At 37.9% G+C, this 19,164-nt stretch overlaps 1 protein-coding gene across 15 annotated transcripts in view; it reads right to left on the bottom strand.

The window, feature by feature from the left end:
- The window catches only part of TRDN (triadin), a 231,443-nt gene that overhangs the window by 105,704 nt on the left and 106,575 nt on the right, over window positions 1-19,164 (bottom strand). For 14 of the 15 annotated variants that reach the window (XM_082276583.1, XM_082276584.1, XM_082276573.1 and 11 more), the window contains 3 exons: window positions 13,019-13,054; window positions 11,889-11,951; window positions 10,998-11,060 (listed from right to left, as the gene is read on the bottom strand). In XM_082276583.1, coding sequence (XP_082132709.1) covers window positions 10,998-11,060; window positions 11,889-11,951; window positions 13,019-13,054 — 162 coding nt within the window. The remainder of the gene's footprint in view (window positions 1-10,997; window positions 11,061-11,888; window positions 11,952-13,018; window positions 13,055-19,164) is intronic. The other variant, XM_082276586.1, reaches the window with a different exon arrangement.

Raw genomic sequence — 19,164 nt, 5'->3', positions numbered from 1 at the left:
ACAAACACAAAACACCAGATCTGGACTGAACAATAATCAGCATTGACTTGAAAGCTGTCAAGCCCCAATAGTCAGCAAAAGGGCCACTGAAAGATGGTCTTTAGTCTGCTACTATCATTTCATGGACAGGGCAGGTGCTGCAGACAGTGAATATCACCTTCTTCTGTGCTAGAGATTTCTTTTTACAACACATGGAGGGAGGCATGGGAAGTAAATAAAAAGATTCCCAGTATGGAAATGACAGGGGAAAATACTATTGCTACTCCCCGGATGGAATGTGGTCAACATACCCGACCTCCCCCACACAATACAGTCTGAGGGGGACTAAACAGATGGTGGAGTGGAGTGGTGACACTGCAGCCAGATTCTATCAAACCCTTGCAGAGGGAACTTGATTGATAAGCCACACAAGAGCTGAAAACCAAGAGTGCTGTGTCAGCAACTGCGGTAAAATCACTTTCCTCGGACAGATGCATGTCCCAATCCCAAGATTATCTCAGATACTATACTGGGATACCCACCACCAAGGTACCGCCACCCCTCACTGAGTAAGATGTATGACTAAACTCACTTGAGCTCCACCTGAAAGTAAATAAATAGGACAAAAGTAAATTAAGAATTGGAAGAAGTTAGGGAAGACCATCATAACTTCTGGGATCAGCTGATGGGCTGAACCTCTCTTCTCCCCCGTAGGGATGCCTATTGAGTAAGAGCTGTATTCAATGTATGCTGAATGATTATCTCTTTAGTATATTGCTTTGAATACATTTTTGCAGTCAGACACTATCACCAGAAATCCTTGAACCTTGAACCTGTCACAATTTTATTAAGAGTGTTATTCTGTGAACTATTAATGTGAGTCCTTAATGGGTGCTAGGTGTCACTGGCAGAGGTAATAATGTGCAGATCTGGGTGGGGATCTCTCTGTTTGGCGTGTGACCCTGAAAAAGTCAGTCAAAGCACCCTCTGATCTGGCAAAATGTTCAGTAAAGGGTCCCCATAATGGGACACTGACAGACTGATTGGGCACAAGGATCTCAGTTTTCCTGGGGCACCAACAGACTAATCAAACATTAAGGGTTTAAGAAAATCTCCCTTTTTCACATGACAGTGGACAAGGATGGGAAAGGAGATGCAGTTTCTTCTAAAGCTGATTCATAATAAAGGAAAGAGGAGATGAGTCTTCCACTTCAGAGCCACCACATCAATTGCAATGGAGAGTCATTCTTAGGCTGAGTCAATTCTTATTCTAAGGTGAAGAACAGAAAAGGGGACAGCAGGAATAACTTATTTTTAACTCTTTCTCTCTTTGCATTTCATCTATTTTTTAGCCCTTGAACACTGAAACCTAACCATGTCCTGGAATGGCACAAGTGTTTGCTTGTGAAAAGCTGAAAATGTCTTTCAATAGGTAATATGGCACAGAAACACCATGGTACTTTGCAGCCTCAGTACTTTCTAACAAAAGCAGAGGAGGTGTTTCGGAGCTCAGTTCTCACAGAAAATCAGTGGGAGTTGTGTGCCTGGCCTTCTGTGACGTGTTTGTATATCCACCAGGTGACATGCTGCATCTTTAGGCACGCTTTGAAACCACGTTGTCAATCACTGATGATGACGGAGCGTAGATTCAAAGTCCACTGAGCACTTTGAAGTTTCAGTGTAGGACATATCTGAACTGCCTTTTGTTGTCTTTCAGGAGCAGACTCCCTTAACAACAAGTCATATGGAGACCATGGGAATTGCCTTTCTGCTCTGTTTGCATCTCTACTCTGCCAGATTTTTTTGCCTTCTCCCTCACTGTGATCCTGTTTTATTTCTTCTGGTTTTATCTGTTTGGGGAGATACAATTTGATATTTACTAAATAGCCATATCTGTCTTGAGGATTTCTGGAAATGTCAATTAGGAAAGCAGGCTTTTCTATTTTCCATGGAAGACTAAATACTTAGAGGATGACTGCCAGTCATGTGTTCAGCTTAAAAAGGCTTATAAAAGTAATGCAGAAAGGAATTTCTCTTTTTGCAATGAACCTGCAAGGCAGTTGTCCCCAGCTGTATTCCTGCACTGACTCTTCACTACATTCTCTTTTAGCTTATTATGTATCTCTCTGAGGCTATATCACATGATGCTCAAGGCTAGAATGCACCACCAGGCTATCTAGTTTGACATTTTGTTGTCAGAGGCTCCTATATTTCAGCTGGGCACCTTTTCAGCTGATGTGTATTTTTCATTAAGTAAACAATCATCTTCTGCAGACACCAGGGAAAGCAATATCCACCCTGTGCTGTGGTAGTTTATCACTCTTAGTGTTAAGAACATGCACCTCATTTTCAGTCTGGATTCGGTTAGCTTCAGATCCCAGTCATTCATTCTTGTTTATCTGTCCCTACTATGTTAAAGGGAGCTATTGTAGATTTTTTTTTTTTTTTTCTGTAAAGGTACTTAGTATCCACAATAACAAAACCACCTCTTACTGAAGAGATGAATAGAATACTTTATTCTTCTATGTAAAAAAAAAAAAAAATAAATAAATAAAATTCTTTCTTTGTAAATAACCCAAGTGACTTTTTTTGGTTCTTTTTCCAGTTTGGACATGCAACTTCCTGTCTCTTCAGTGCCTTACAGACAGATGATGTGTGGCCCTGGTCAGTGTCTCCTGTTACAAGGTTTATAATTTCATGTCTGTATGAAAAAGTATCAACCTCCATTTTCCATTCACCTTGTCAGTTTTAAAGCTACCTTCCAAATGTAAATGTAAGTGGCAATATAACATGAGGCAGTAGGGAATTGGACCCTGAGGTTAGAAAGACTATATTTGGGTGTCACAAGAGAACATAACTCTGAGTAATAGGATAAAATTAAGCAAGGGAAAATTTAGGCAGACTGGAATGAAATACTTCTTAACTGTGAGATCTATGAGGCTGTAGAATAATCTTCTGTGGGAATTGATGGAGGCCTAGTTACTTCAGACATTTAGAACTAAACTGGTCAAAGCACTCGAAAATATTCTGTAAAGAATTATCCTGCATTGCCAGAAGGAAGGATTAGATGACCTAGTAGGTCATTTCCATCTCCACTTTCTGTGATTTTGCTGTACAAAACCCCACAAACAGGAAATTGTTATCTAAGTCAAGAGATGCTCCTAGACCTTTTTTTTGTAAGAGAAAAAAGAGTAAATTACATCACTTGCCGGTAACTGCAGAAATCCTAATCCAACATTTCTGTGGGTTAGTAAACACTACCAGTGCTGGTGGCTACATGCATAGTTTGCGAAAGCAGAAGCATCTACTAATGAAAAAATGCCAGGAAACTGCAAATGAATTATGAAAAGGATCCAGGAGAAGAGCAGTAGGAAAGGAAAAATCAAAATGGGCTTGACATGCATAATAGGGTCATGAGCAAATTATTAGTTAGGAATGTATTGGCCTGTACTAGAGGAGATGAAACCTGAAGCAGCAGTCATCCATCTGGGAAAACTAGGTGGTTTTTATAGGCTTTGGTGTATGGGCATTGATTCATATAATGATATTATCAATTGGAATCATAATTAAAATTAAATCAGAGCCAGGGACTTTGCTAAGAGTTGTACAAACCCACAACAAGCCAAACCTCTGCAGAAATGTATAAGTGGATGAACAGTCTAGCAGAGAAAGCTGCCAAAGGAATATTGGTAAGAAACACCCTAGAGAAGGATCACACAGTTCTAAGGTCCTTAAGCTCCTCCTTTGTTTTATGTGTGTGCTTTAACATGGTTTGTTCCTAAAACTGCTCTCAACTCATAACACACTGTGTTTCCTTAATTATTGCTCTTATACATTCGTCTGCATGAGGAATCACAAAGCAACTCATTGCTTATTATTTCCGTTGCTTAATTTTTACATTTGTTTCTTCTCCTAATCTTTCTAGATCTATCTGCAAATAAACACGACCTATAGGTTCCTGTTCTGGGTTCGGCTGGGACAGAGAAGGTAGTTTTCTTCATAGCAGCCTGTATGATGCTCTGGTTTGGATTTGTTACTCAGACATTGTCAACAAACCAGAGTTTTGGCTATTGCTGAACAGTGCTTGCACAGCTTTAGAGCTTTCTCTTTTTCCCACTCTGTCTACCCCTACTGGCTGCTGGAAAAAGGTTGGGAGAGGACACAGCTGGGACAGCTGAACCAAATCAGCCAGATATGTATTCTCTACCATATAATGCCATGCTTAGCAATAAAAATTGAGAGTAGAGGAAGACCAGGGGAAGGGTGTCCTCTGCTTCAACTGGCTGAGCATTTGTCTGCTTGGCAGGGTGGTGAGCGATTACATAATTCGTTTTTCTCCTCTTTATTTTATTTAAGCTTTGTCTCAACCCATGAGTTTTCTCACTTTTGCTCTCGCTGTTCTCCTCCCTGCTGTGTTGATAGGGAGGAATGAATGAGTGGCTGTGTGGGTGTTTAGCGGCTGTCCAGGGCCAACTCAATATAATGGCTTTTCATCATTAAAAAAAAAAAGGTAGAAGACCAGTCAGATGGGGTTCTACCACTCAAAACTCCTACATTCTACTTATTGTAGAGGCCATTCTGAAAACAGGTCTCGTCAATCCAAAATGCATCATAACACTTATAGGTGCACTCCAGTTCCTAAGTGATTCAGTTTTTACCTTTTCCTCACACTTTTTCTAATAAGCCACAAGAAAATTTGTGAATAAACGTGTTTCATTTTCTGTATGTGACTTACCTCTTTCAAAATACCTTAGGCTCTCTTGTTCTGGATTCACAATTCCATTTTTTCTTGTAAGCAGCCTAAATTGTGACAGCCTCTACATCTCACTGGCTGTTGCAGATCTTACATTGTGGCCTCCTCCAAAAACACACATCACACATCATCCTCCCGTCTGCTGACATCTGTCATGTGGTGTCTCTCACATAAGGGAACATGAGACGCACCACAGTGTCCAAGCTGGGCTGCTTAAAGCTGTCAGACACTCAGCTGGAAATACACTCCTGGCAGTGGGCAGGGCAGAGTGAGGAGTTTCAAACCCTGCTCTTGAGAGGCAACAGAGGTGTCTTCCTACAAATGTGTGCAAGTACAGCACATTTGCTCATCAGAAAAAAATGAGGATCGACATTTGTATCCTCGATGAAACATTCAATCCACTGCAGTTAGATCAGCCCAAAGCTTTTCAGGCAGTGTGGTATGCATCTTCTTCTCTAGATCAGTGGGTTAGTCAAGCATGTTTTTTTCCTGATTACAACTTATGTCATAAGGTGTATTTTAATTTTTACTTCTCTGGCAGTACTGAAAGTATTTACATTGCAAAATTATTCTGAGAATAGTGTCACATTTAGATGACATTCTAACATATTTCTAGACATGAAAGCAATAGGATAAGCAGCATGGGGAGGTAAGTAGTAGGTTCATCATTGCTTCAGCAAACTCTTTTTAAATAGGCACATTTGAAATCAAACAACAAAAAACCCTCAGGCATATGGATTGAAAGAAAAAGATAAATTGCCACCAGGTGTCAGTAGTGGTTCTTTTATTGTAATAGAAGGCTTAATATCAAGACTGAAAAGGTAGACACTGACGCCAAGTCACAAAATTAAATGCATTTTTTAATTGTTGTTCAGACCAGGAATTTAAAAATGATCGAAGGAATTTCTCTTCCTGCCTGTATAGAGGACAATAACAAAAAAATATACTATTGGTGTATAAATTGGTCTTTTCCCTTCATTTCCTGTAAAATCATTGTGGGTTTGTTTTCAAATTACAAGGACTGTCCTTTAAAGAAAATATATCTGTGGTCAACCCATGCAAAAAGTTGCTGGGAGCTGGTCAGTCATGTTCGCTCTTGTCTGATCACCTCCACTCTGCTCTACCTACTACTAACATTCTTCCTTCAAGGTATGATTAAAGACAGATTTTCTTGCTGTCTTGATCTCACTGGGTAACGGAGTAGCAAGAAAAACCTGGTTATCCCAGTTCTGTGGCCGTCTTAAGGTACTGTTTTAAACTTTTATATCCAAGATTAACTTTTAGTTTGCTTTTTTCATGACTGCAGAGCAACTTCACTTGGTTGTTACAGTGACATAATTAAAATGCACCTCAGCGTCTGTAACTTTAAGCCCCCAGAGACTTTTCCTATTCAGGAGACAAAGATTTACTGTGGTATCTAAGGAGAGACATCACCACTCTCCTCTCCTGCTAACACTGCCTGAAACATACGACACGGTATCATGCATCAGAGATATATCGTTGCCATATTAATATGTTTATCAACAATCTGGATGAAAGGATCAAGTACCCCTCAGTCAATTTGTGGACAATACCAAGTTGGGCAGGAGTGTTGATCTGCTGGAGGGCAGGAAAGTTCTGCGGAGGGATTTAGGTAGGCTGGATTGATGGGTGAAGGCCAAGTGTATGAAGTTTAACAACACAGAGTGCCAGGTCCTGCACCTGGGTCAAAACAAACCCCATGCAGTGCTACAGGCTGTTGGAAGAGTGGCTGGAAAACTGACTGGCAGAAAAGCATGTGGGGACATTGGTTGACAGCCAGCTGAACATGAGCCAGCAGTGTGGCCAGGGGACTAGGGAAGCGATTGTCCCTCTGTACTCGGCATTGCTGAGGCCATACCTTGAAACCTCTGTTCAGCTTTGGGCCCCTCACTTCAAGGAAGTCGTTGAGGTACTGGAGTGTGTCCAGAGAAGAGAGACAGAGCTGGTGAAGGGTCTAGAGCACAAACCTAACAAGGAGTGGCTGAGGGAGCTGGGGTTGTTTAGCTTGGAGAAGAGGAGGCTCAGGGAAGACCTTATTGCGCTCTGCTAGTACCAATAAGGAAATTGCAGTGAGGCAAGTGTTGGTCTCTTCTCCCAGATATCAGGTAATAGGACAGGAGAGAATGGCCTCAAGCTGTGCCAGGGGAGGTTTCGATTGGATATTGTGAAAAATTTCTTCACTGAAAAGGGGGTCAAACCCTGGAGCTGGCTGCCTAGGGAAATGGTTGAGTCACCAGCTCTGAAGGTATTTAAAAGATATTAAAATGTGCAGGGATATCATTTAGTGGTATGTGCAAGCACTGCAAGCTAATTCCTTTATTTATAGAGCAGCCCTAATGCTCCTTTGTAGGGGCCTGTACGCTCTGTTGGGAGCATGCATATACCAACATGACAAAATGGAAGGGATCATGCTTCCTGATCTGGGACAAGTAGATCTGAGCACCAGAACTGCTCAGGGAGGTACTTAAGTGTGGTGGTATTAAAACATTTGTCACTGAGGTCAGAATTGAGGGATTCTTGAACACAGGTCCAGCTGATAAGACTTTATGATTTTAGCAGAACTATTTTCTTCCTAGACATCAGCTGCATTGTCTGATGTCTCTGGTTTATCACTAGGGAAATAGTGAAAGTGTACAAAGATTTGGGATCTTTAATCCAGCTAGCATTGGTTTAGCTTTCAGAAGATATGTATAAGCAGAAGATAAATATGTGGACAACTGACCTGGATTACGTGTCTCTACCTGAATTTCCCTGTATGGAAAGTGGAGAAAAAGACACTGACTACCTTTCTAAAGCAGTTAGAAGATTTGTTATCAAAAAAATCCAGGAATAACAGGAAGATCAATAATGACAGTTGAAACAGAATTTTAGGTAGGAAATAGTGTCATGATCCAGGCTGATATTTTTATTGCTTTATAAACTCATTTTACCTGTGTGATTTGTTTTGAGAACCAAAACAAAGTGAGAAAGGAGTTTGCAACAATCAAGGACAAAGTCTGGTGTGAATATCATTTCTAGGAAAGCTGATACAAGAAGGAGCAGAGAAGCTCCAGACTCTGGGAAAGGGATGATCAGGAAAAAAAATCTGCATGCAAATGATGAGTGCCTGAAAGCACCAATCTCTGTGTATTAATTTTCATGGAGGGTTGGACACCAAAGATTTAACAGAGAAGGTCCCTTTTCTCAGTCAGATTGCAGACTGGAGCCCCCTGGGCTGATGCATCCCAAGCACCAGGACAACCTTTGGGAGAGCCTGGCAAAGGCTTATATCTGCTGAGGTGTAGCAAGCCCCTTAATGGGGATTTGGAGATGCAGCTCCTTCTTTATCCAGAGTAGCACTGCCTAGATTGTTGTAAAAGGTTTTGAAGTCTGCCTATACCAGACCCTTGTGTCTGATGATTATGTTTGTTTAAGTTAGACCTCTGAATTTGTAACAATGGAATTATCTATTTTTCAGGACAATTGACACAATGCTTTTGTACAAGCTGAAGGTCACAGGATTAATGTGGTTTTATCTACAATGCACTTTTAAAAGCTAATTAAGAATCATTCAGTTTCCTCTGTACTGAAGACTAAGAACATTTCATATTAGATGACTCTTGATCCTCTGCAGCAGCAGAAAGAGAGGAGGGGAGAGAGAGAGAGAGAAAAATGGAGGGAGAGAGAATTGGAAAAAGAGTGAGCTGGCATGCAAATAAACAGATATATCACAGGGATGCACTTAATGAAGAGCAATAAAAAATCCTCCATTCTGGTAACAGTAGAGATAAAATTGTCTCTTGGACCAAAGGACCAATCTGAAATATTAATCTGCAAATATATTCAGTATTTGCAATTACAAGCATTCCTTGTTAGAGCAAAAAAGATGGAGAGTAATATAGAGATGTGCTTCTCTCAGAACATTATTTTAGAGATGCTTGTACTGCTTAGTGCTTACAGAGCATCTCCTCCTCTCTCAAGCCTGACAGCCTGTACATAACACCATTCCTCTATGGGCAATGCCTGGTTAATGGGCCTCCAGCTGGAGGTGAGTCTACTGGGAGAGAGTATGCAAGGGTGTGGACCAGAGCTGGGACTTGGGTGCCAGGAGGACCTTGGAGCAGAAGGAGCTGCTCAGTGGTGTGGGGATGGTTGTGGGTGGCAATGAAAAGCCAGCTTGCCCTGAAAACACCCCAGCTTCGTGGATTGCAAAGGTCAGGGGAAGCACAATGAGACAAAATCAGAGACATTCAGAGGTAATGCAAGAGTTTGAAAATCAGGCGAGGAGTTTATTTTCAATGCAGTGGCCTCTGCCTAGCCTTTTAAAGGGAAAAGGTAAGAAAATTAGAAGCTGTTTTCTTTTGGATGCTTATCTAGTCTGCTGATTCAAATGCTCAGAGGTTGATTTTCTGTGTCTGTTCAAATTATGTAAACACTATCAGACATCAAGGTGCCTCATTTCAAAACTGGGCTATGCACTACTATTCTGTTGATCAAATATGGCAATTATTTCAGGGATAACAATAGGTGCTGCCAATCAAAGGTAGAAAGTGCACATGCATTCAAAGAGCAAGCTGAAAGAGGAATAACAGCAATATGTGTAGCTAGAATATACTATGGATTACCATCCTCTCACACAAAGGCTAGTAAACTCCAAAAATGCAGTAACTTACAGAGCTAATAAAAGGGACAGTAATGTGCAGATATTTCGGTGTGTCTAATTTGTGTCTTTCTAGCATTGGTGGGATGACTCACTGGATTTAGCAACTGCTTGTGAAGATGAACATATTAATAACTTTATACTGCAGCTCTGCCATAAAATGTAATCTTTTACAATTCTGTATTCTCAAGTGAAATACAAGCTTAGAACCAGAATAAAATTACAAAAGATATTTGAAATGTAAGCTTATGTTCTTTTTAAATCTGTGTTTATATATTAAAATAAGCAACTTAACTAGAAAAGAATATTTCCTTTCATCCCCATCCCTTCCCCAGTGTGTACAACTCCCTGCTACAAAAGACATATTTAAATATGGGGCTACCAGGATAGTTGTCCGAGGTAATCTGTGTATTTGCATATTTTGGCAAACATAAATTGTCATTTTTCTTCCCATCCTTAAATGCTTGAATAGGAAAGCTTATGCAGACCACATATGATTCAGTGGCAAAGAAACCAGTTGCTTACTGAAATTTGCATCTGTAACCCACAATATTAGTAAACAATGGGATATAGATCCTTTCAGCTTTTGATAACATTCAACAGATTTAAATAATTAGAAAACAGAGCACAAGGTTTGCCTTGAGGACATAGTAAATATAGCCCTGAATATTTACATCCTGTTTTGAACCTTTCTCTGTGGCTTTAGGCATTACACTAATCTACAGAAAGGTTAATCTGAGTACCTGAGGGCTTGTAGAAGGTTATATAGAAAGTGAAAGATAAAGCATCAATTGGAATCAGTGTTTCTAGGTATTCAGAGGGTGACCAACCACTAGACTGAGAATTTTGTTTCTCCTTGATTTTATTGAGACAGGCTGTGTTACTTACTGGAGACACTTTTGCATTTCTGCATTAAACATACTTGCAAATTTACTGAAATAATGGGGAAGTAAAATTTCAACATTTTTAGTGTAGATAAAACCCAATTGTTAATTTCTAATCTTATTGAAATATTTATAATTTTATGCATGAAACTATCAATTAGGTCTAGGATATTCCCTAACTTTAACTTTTAAAAAAATCCTTTTCTGGGCATGAATAAAAATTCAGGAAGAAAACCATTTATTTTCTCCCACGTTTAGTGATTTGATAAGGTGATGTTTCTATTTATTACTTAAAATGATCTGTATTTGTAAAATAATTAATGGAAAAATATATGCTCTCCACTCAGTCTTTGCCATGTAGCCTTTGAAATTAGTTATGCTCTTGAAAGATTTAGTGTATGAGTGAAAGCAGTGCTTCTAATGTAAAAGTCCCAAGTTCATAGAACAGAAAATTACACGTATGATATACACAGATATGAATACACAGATATGAATATAATATAATATAATATAATATAATAATATAAAAAATTCAGATATATATATCTAGATATAAATATACTGTGATACATCTGTATCTATCTATCTATCGATATCTCCACTTGGATTCTTAAATAATAATGAACTACATGCACCCTTATCTCGAATACTTAAAACTTGAAAGTGCTTACACTAAATAGTGAAATATCACTGCAAAGAAAGTCAGAGTTCAATTTCTTACCTGCTTTTTTAATTTCAGGAACAGCTGTCTTCTCATGAGCTTTCTCCTTTTTTCCTGTTTTTTCTAAGATTTAATTAAAGAGAGTAATTTGATATGCTGGAACTCTGAATCATACACTCAAATATGCAGTCAACCAAGTCCTGGTGGGCACATACTGAAAAAAATGTGACTTATTTGGGAGTTCAGATTATTCCTTATAGCACTTGCACCCAACTAGCCACAGAGGAATCAGCTGAAAATGAAAATTAATCAGTATGCATCAACTATGGATCATTTGTACCCTTAATAATTCATCAAAAGTTGGGCAAGAATCATCAGTGCATGAATGTGGCACCTTTTAACTTAAGTTCCAGTAGCAATGAGATCATTAAAAAATAATGGATGACTTAAATATTTTGCATGAAGCAACACCTTAGTGGAATTTAGATGCTTTCTGGGAATGAATGATCAAAATATTATTTAGATGGATAGAATGACTTTGCAGTTTGGTCACTGTAAGTTTCAATTGTGATTATATAAAATAAATAGATCTACCCCACCTTCAGAAACTGATATACCATGAATTGAGTGATATCTTCCATGAGTTCTGTGTATTGCAGTATAACTATGTCCTGTTATATATGGACTCCATTAAATTATTTAAAAAGCCCATAGAAGGCCACCAAACAGGACATTTAATTTGTCAGAAAATTAGTTTAGAAAATATTGGATACCCAATACATTAGACATTAGATACTGAATAAGTGGAAACATGCAAATAGTGACTAAGCAACTAAGAGAAGGACAATACAGCTGTAAGCACAGGATTAACCTAACAGAAAACAATGGGAAATGAGCCAGAGTGTGAGTAAAAGCTGAATGAGGCCACTAAGAAATGTTTCCAAACCATACCTTTCATCTTAGTTTCAGTCGTAATCTTCTTTTCATCACTCTTTTTCTTCTCCTCTTTTCTCTCTAAAAATAGAAACTGAAGTTCAGCTGGCTACTTTTACATAGAAACACACAAACAAACATGTATGTAAGTATGTAAGTATGTATATATTTGGGGTGGGGAATCCACTATCTGCAATATGTTCAAGATTTGATAAGATGGTCACTTATTACCAGCGGCTCAGAAATACAGCATAGTACTCAGAGAGTGAATGTGGTGCTAAGGATAAAACTGGAACAAGCCTGCACACCAGATTATTACTTAAGTACTAATTCGAGAAATTATGCCCATCAACCTGGTGTAACTAAGAGTTTATTGTGGTGACTCAATAGCCATGCACCGTTCTGCTTCTTTTGTGAAACCTGATTGAATGACAGCAATACTTACATGTGGTACCTTGGAACAAGAGTAGAATGCCATGAAAAGCCTGCAGATACAATATACCTTTATAACACTTTTTATGAATTGAATCTTTGAAGCTGTCATTACAGGACTTCTGTTATTCATGGGGAGTTGTTGTTAAAGCATCAGCTACAAAACAACATGAAATTATTTCAAAAGCATCTGCCTCTATTTTGGCAATTATTTGGGCAACAGCAGAAATGAGCATATTTTTTTCTTTTTTAAAGCAAGCTACAATAATTAAATTACTTATTTAATGAGTGTTTTGAATGAGAAAATTGAGAGTTCAATAGAGGATATGAGAAAGTTATAATTTTTACTTTTCCTCTTTTGATGGGGAAGAATACAAGAGTACAAGAATAGCTAATCTAAGTGCTTTTTTAATCGCTCATCCAGGAAAAGCCAAATTTGTTACCTTCAGTTTGTGCTGCATGGCTTTGGGTATTGATATAGTTAGTGGAACTATAGTTTTCTTTTTGTGATCTTTTACTGGTAGAAATGTGGATAAGAAACCAAGTTTTATTATCTTACAGAAGATAGAACCATAAGCACTTAAGCAAGAGTCTTTTCTTTAACTGAAACATATTTAAGGTATAGGAATATTTTCAAATCCAAGAAGCAAATATACTCCTGTCCCTTGCATAAAACTAACATGAAGATGACGGAAAAATAAAAAACCCAAACTTACTTTTCCCTTCTCTAGGTACCACAATAGACTTTTCTTCTGCATGAAAAAATAAATTCAAACAGGGAAAAAAAATTAAAATTTGTACAGCATTTTACCTAAACCAAAAAAAAAAAAAAGCATGTTTAATTTTTGAAAAATTGAAAAATTGCTGGGTTTTAGAGTACCTGAATTCCATCGTCTGTCCATGTTGATTTCACAAATAAAGTTATTTTGCCTATCATGGAGGCAATGTATTTATCAATATTCAGCATCTCCTCAAATGATACTCCTGCTGATTTTCCGATAATTGGTTTTAGCATTAAGCATAATATAGATGTACTCCACTTCTTTCTTTTTTTAAACAGATTTGTTCAATATATTTCCCTTGTTATTGTCTTCACTTGCGTTCTACAGAATGTTTCTCTCAGAGTTTTGTGTGCTTAATTCTTCTTGCTGAAACCCTGAGCACACTACACTCCAAGCTACAAATTTCTTTGTGTTGTGAGCATGCTTTGTGATACTCAGTTTTCTTAGGTATGTGTAGAGCATCAGAGCAGTGCTCATCCTCCACTAACTTGTTTGGAGTTTCATATTCTTGTATACTTTAAAATTCTTGTTATCCTCTCTCTCTCTCTGACACACTGCTCCAGACACTTTTCGAGGGACTGTGGATGTCTCCTCAAAATGGAAGTCTCTTCAGCTTCAGATTTCACACAGGTGTTCCACAGTTCTACTTTCCAGTGCCACTTATGACTTTTCAGTGGATTATTTCCACATGTAAAGTAGATTTCCACTAATTTCTAATATGTGGTTTAATTATTTGCTTACTCTGCCTGAATTAAGGCTGTTAAACATACCAAGTGGTCAGTTACTGACAGAAAACAGCTTCCTTCTCTCTTCCTTCCATGAGCCTTTACTTGTAGTAACTAGAAGCTGAAGTGCTGCTGGTACTTCTGTAATATCCATTTTTTTGCTGAGTGCCTCAGTTCTGGTGGGTTAAATTGATTTTTTTGCTTTCTTACATTTCTGGTTCTAGGTGACGCAGAAGAATAATTTTTAAGCCCAAGGTCCTTACAAGAAGATTCTCTTTAATCCAAGAGCATTTCTGCCTTTGAACTTGTAGCATTTTGCATGCCTCTGGGGCTCAGAAAAAACACATGAAATCTGCCTTAAGTTGCATAGCAAGGTTTGGAGCCATATGTGTCTTGAAAGCCACAAGCCGAGGCATGGAGCTTTGAGAAGTGAAGTTTTGTATGAAAGATGTACAGGAAGTAGCAGGAACTTTTACTGCCAATAACCCATGCAAAGATGATGACATCCCTGGCTGCAGACTCTTCATTGCCAAGTCATTCCACCAATTAATCCCACTGACATAATTTTCTTCCATCAAGCTCTTAAGTTGTGTTATTCAGAGTTTCCAGGCAGCTCTGAGATGTCTACATTTGTTATGAAATTTCTGGGGGATGATTACATAGACGTATTAAAGGACTGTGGCCCCTATTTCCCAATTACCCTGCCTAGTGCAAGATAAACCCTCTTGGTCAAGTCTGAGAAAAACAGTCACTGAGCTTCCATTCACATCTCAGCTACATCTGGCCCAATTGTTGCCCCTCACAGCTACAACTGAGAGAAATTTGTGTAAATGAGAACGATGGGCTTGGTAAAGGGGTATTATGGAAAGAGCTATTTTTGACTCAAGGAAGTAATCCCATTTCTTGAATAAATTTATTTCCTCTCAATTTGAGCAGCTCACATTTAGAATGTTGCATATTAAATGTATGTTTAACTGCAGCAAAACTTGTAATTTCTGAAGCAGTAAATGTAGTGGGCTTTCTGCAGATATATACACAGCTAAACTAAGAGGCAGAGCAAATAAATAAATAGGAGATTAGGCAGGTTTTTTTGCACTGTAAAATATGAACCACATCTGTTAATTGAAAGCACTTATTTTTTTAGTTAGGAACAGTTACAGAACTACAAAGGGCCGTGGATCAACTGCATAAAGAGGCATCATAATATGCACAAATTGTGGGTTACACAAGGAAACACAAAGTGCTTTTGATGATTCAGTGTTGACCACAATATGAAAATCAAGCACAATTAACTATTGAACAAGCTATTGTTATTGCTACTCTTTCTTGATAATGTAATTAACAGTATTTTTTCACCAGTAACACTAGTCCTGAGCCAGATTTCATGAACAGTGTAAGACATACGAGTACAGAAAACCTCACCTTTTAAATCCTTAAATACATTTACAGGAATGAAATATGGATATATGCAGCTGGAACAGTACATGACAGAATCAGTCAGCAGGGTAAACAATGGACTTTTCATTTAGTCAAGTTTTTTATCTGTAGACTCTATGCAGAAGTTGAGCTTTATGTAGTATGAGAAGGAGTCCAGTGAGCATGAGAATTGTGAATTAAAGCAGTGATGTACCACTGAATGGGACATTCAGGTAAAAAACTATTCCTGGGTGAAAAATAAAAAGCAGCAGCATAGAATAATTTTCTTGGGAGGTGGCTGGGTTGAAGAGAACAGCCCTTGAAGCAAAGAAACCTCTGAGATGGAATTGTTTTTTAATAAGGGGTGAAGGACTGAGAATGGTGGAAATCCAAGTAAGATTCAACAAAGACCAAGAAAGGGGTGTTTCAGTCTGAATTTCCTTTACCCATTTTGACAATGTCTTCATGTTATTCTCATTGGAGAGCAGCTAATTCTTGGACAATGGTGGGAGGGGAGATAACAGAAACATGCTAACAATGCAGCACTTGAAATCAGGCCTGGTAAGACCAGTGTGCTACTCTGCCAGTGCTGAGTGGAATCTAAATTTAGGGATGCACATGAGTTACGGGGCATACTGTCACAGGAATGCTGCACAGGAACTGGAAGAAGAAGGTGCTCTAAGAGTTCCTTTACCATATTGCTCCAGATGGTTCATGTGATTAGGGAAAGTCGGATTCTGGAAGGAATTGTCAGCTCAACCCATCCCCTCTGAGAAACTGAGGTAAGCAGGGAAGCAAAAGAGAGCCACAGACTCTTTCTGGTAGAGCAGCATGCATGTAACAAACACTAACTAGTGGGACTGAATGCCAGAAGTTTGGAGATGTTTCGGTTCACATAAGCTTTCTAAAGTTCAAATACTTATACAAGGCTTATCTGCATTTATCTGAAACCCTATTGTCAGGAAATCTCAGGAAGAAAGCTCCTGTGAGAAACTTCAGATGTTGCCTGACTTAGTGAAATACTGCAACAGCTTTTCTTGCCTAGAGATTCTTGTCCTGGCAGAACTAAGGAGTGGCAGAGATATGTGTATACCCACTGACACACAAAACAAAACAAAACAAACATTAATCTAGCTTTTCCTGAGAAATCATAATTCAAACTGAACACAGACTTCATTCCAGATAGATCTTCATTTTTCTCCAAGCAGCTCTGTACAACTTATGCTGTCACTGGCATAATTTTAAAAGGCCATTAAAAAAAACCCCAAACTGTATTTTTAAAATTTTATTTACTTATTAATTTTTAAGGAAATACATTTCATCTTTGTTTTACTTGGTGACTGAAAGCCTTTCCCTGCTGATCTGAGTAAAAATTTTGCTGTTGATTTCAGTGGGAGTTGGATATTCTTTAAAATATTAAAATAATATTTTGCATTTCAGTTTTTGATGATATTTTTTTTCTTTGCCCGTTGCTTAGAGTGAAGCCTGACAAAGACTGATCAGTTGCACTTTTGATTCTAAACAATTTAACACCCATTCACAAAATATGGTCCCCTTAGGGTTACAAAGCTTTTGAAGAAATGAAAAAACAATGCAAGGAGATATTTCTGCTTAGTTTAGGATGCCATGGAAACTCGTACTTTTAAGATTAAATCTAAATTTCGAGTGAAGATTGACCGTAGCTGTCTCTTTGAAAGAAATCTGTTTCTGAGGTAAGATAGTCCTTGTTGGTCTGGTTATTTTCTCTATGAGAAATAATTCTATCTTGATTCAGCCAAGATACTGAAAGGCCAAGAAAGATCAAAGAAACCCAAATAGTATTAATCTAAAGTTCCAAATGTTCTTAGAATTGCTTCTTTTCACACACAAACACATATACATGCACGCACACATGCACACACATGCTCTCTGCAACTTACAGGTGAGTGCTTAGGCCAAAATGAAGTGCATTTTTTTGCAAAGCTCTGTTTAAGTGACACCACCTTTTTCCTTGCAGAATAATGAAATACAATTTGTTTTCATATTGGGCAAGTGAAAGACTATTGGGGCACCTAGATCATTGGAGATATAGCACACCCTGAAGTCCTAGGCAATCTCTCCAGCTCGACTTTTTGAAATTGGTTTACTGTTTTCAAATCCCAATTTGAAACACTATTTGGAAGCTGTGAAGATTGCTTATGGAGATATTTTTGAGGTCTGCAGAATCTGTGCAATAGAAATATCATGCTTGAAATTCCGAATGCTTTCATGTGACCTACATAAGTGTTTCTTATTTCTTCCTGTAGTGATTGTAGGCTCCTTTTTCATGGCTCTATTGCATTAAGCACCAGAACTCCTTGTTAATAGCATGGGCCATATGTTGCTCTCACTAAACAGCACAGTGCAGAGCAAAGGAATAAAAATACAAGTGCAATGAAGCCAGAGTACACACACCAAGGAGAAAAAGACAGACCAGCTTCCATAACAAGACCAGCAACAGAAACGCCACTGGACAATGGCCAATGGCAAATATGATGCAAATATGATTATGATGAATACTTAAATTCCCAGGGGAGCACTGAGTTCTTATGGTACAACCTTTACTAGTGAGAGCCAAACCAACACAGGTAAGGCAGCTTGACTAGCCTTCTCCCTCCTTGTTACAGGCATTCCTACTAGACAACAGGAATCAACTTCATCACCAATTGTGTTACCAGTGCTGGGAAGGGTTTGGCTGGTGCTTTTTATGGGGCATGCTTTTGAGCAAGAATGTCTGAACTTAAATAATGGGATGATGAGGTTATGCAGGATATCCTTTGTAAAAGTTTCCTCTTTCTTTCCAAAGAAACATGGAAGCTCTGCCTTTGAAAGCCCAGAGAATCTTAATCCAAGTAAGTATTTTCCATTTGCAGCAACAGTATTTTGCACTTGCAACATAGGCAAAACGTTATTGCTTTTCTGTAATTTTTAAAAAGCACTATGAAAAGTTAAAATAATCTTCAGAGCTATTTGTTTGTGTTTTATTGGGTAGACTTTGGTGAATATTTATTCAAATGCATACTCTAATATTCTAAATTGTATTATTATTATAAATTATGAGAAAATATAATAATATGTCTAATCAAAATATACTTATCTTTATGCATATCTTTTTCTTACACTCTAGTAAGCTTTTTGTTAATGTCTGTTTAACATTTTTGTATTTTATGATAGAATAAAAGTAGCACAGAAGAGCCTCATGTCATTAAGGAAAATGTCAAGGTCTTTCTGAAACAGTGAAGATTTAGGGTTTTTTCACCGTTGCTAAATCATTAGAATTTACTGCTTAAATGTCTAATTTAAATCATTAAATAGCTCACTTTGAAACCCTGTTCATATTATTTCAAAGGTTTTACTGTCTTCAGTACAGACTCATGGAGATATAAGGCCCATATTTCTCAAAAAACCTTGTTATGTTGTATACAGCAATGCTTTAAAGCTAACTAAACTGTTTGTCTATTAACCTAGATTAAACCCAACCCACTGTATTATGATATTTCTAATAGGAATATTTTTCTTTTTTTCTGCTTTTATTCTCCCTTGGATTAAAATTTATCAGAAAAATGGATTTTCATCCACAATTCATGTCAGTATTATTAAGGAGTTTCTAAATTGGGAGTAAATTTTCAATATTGTGCCTTTTTTAAAGGGTTTCTGTTGTATCTTGAATCATAGTCTCTCACTGGAAGGATTTTTTTAAGGATAATTGATTCTACAGTATAGAAGAAAAACTGAGGTTTTTTATAGAACAATCTGTGTACAGAAGGGAAGGCAGACATTGACAGACTGTACAGAAGCAGATTGATTTGTACAAGATTTATACACTGCTGTACATCAAGGGAGCTTTGTCAAAATTTGTATTGACTTTAGTAATTTAGATATTCTTGGTTATATCCCCTAATGTTATATTCATGAAGAGAG

This window comes from Coloeus monedula (genome assembly GCF_965178545.1).
Source record: "Coloeus monedula genome assembly, chromosome: 2".
NCBI classification, from domain to species: Eukaryota; Metazoa; Chordata; class Aves; order Passeriformes; family Corvidae; genus Coloeus; species Coloeus monedula.
The sequence above is the reverse complement of the archived record's forward strand: the minus strand, read 5'-3'. Positions and strand labels throughout refer to the sequence as shown.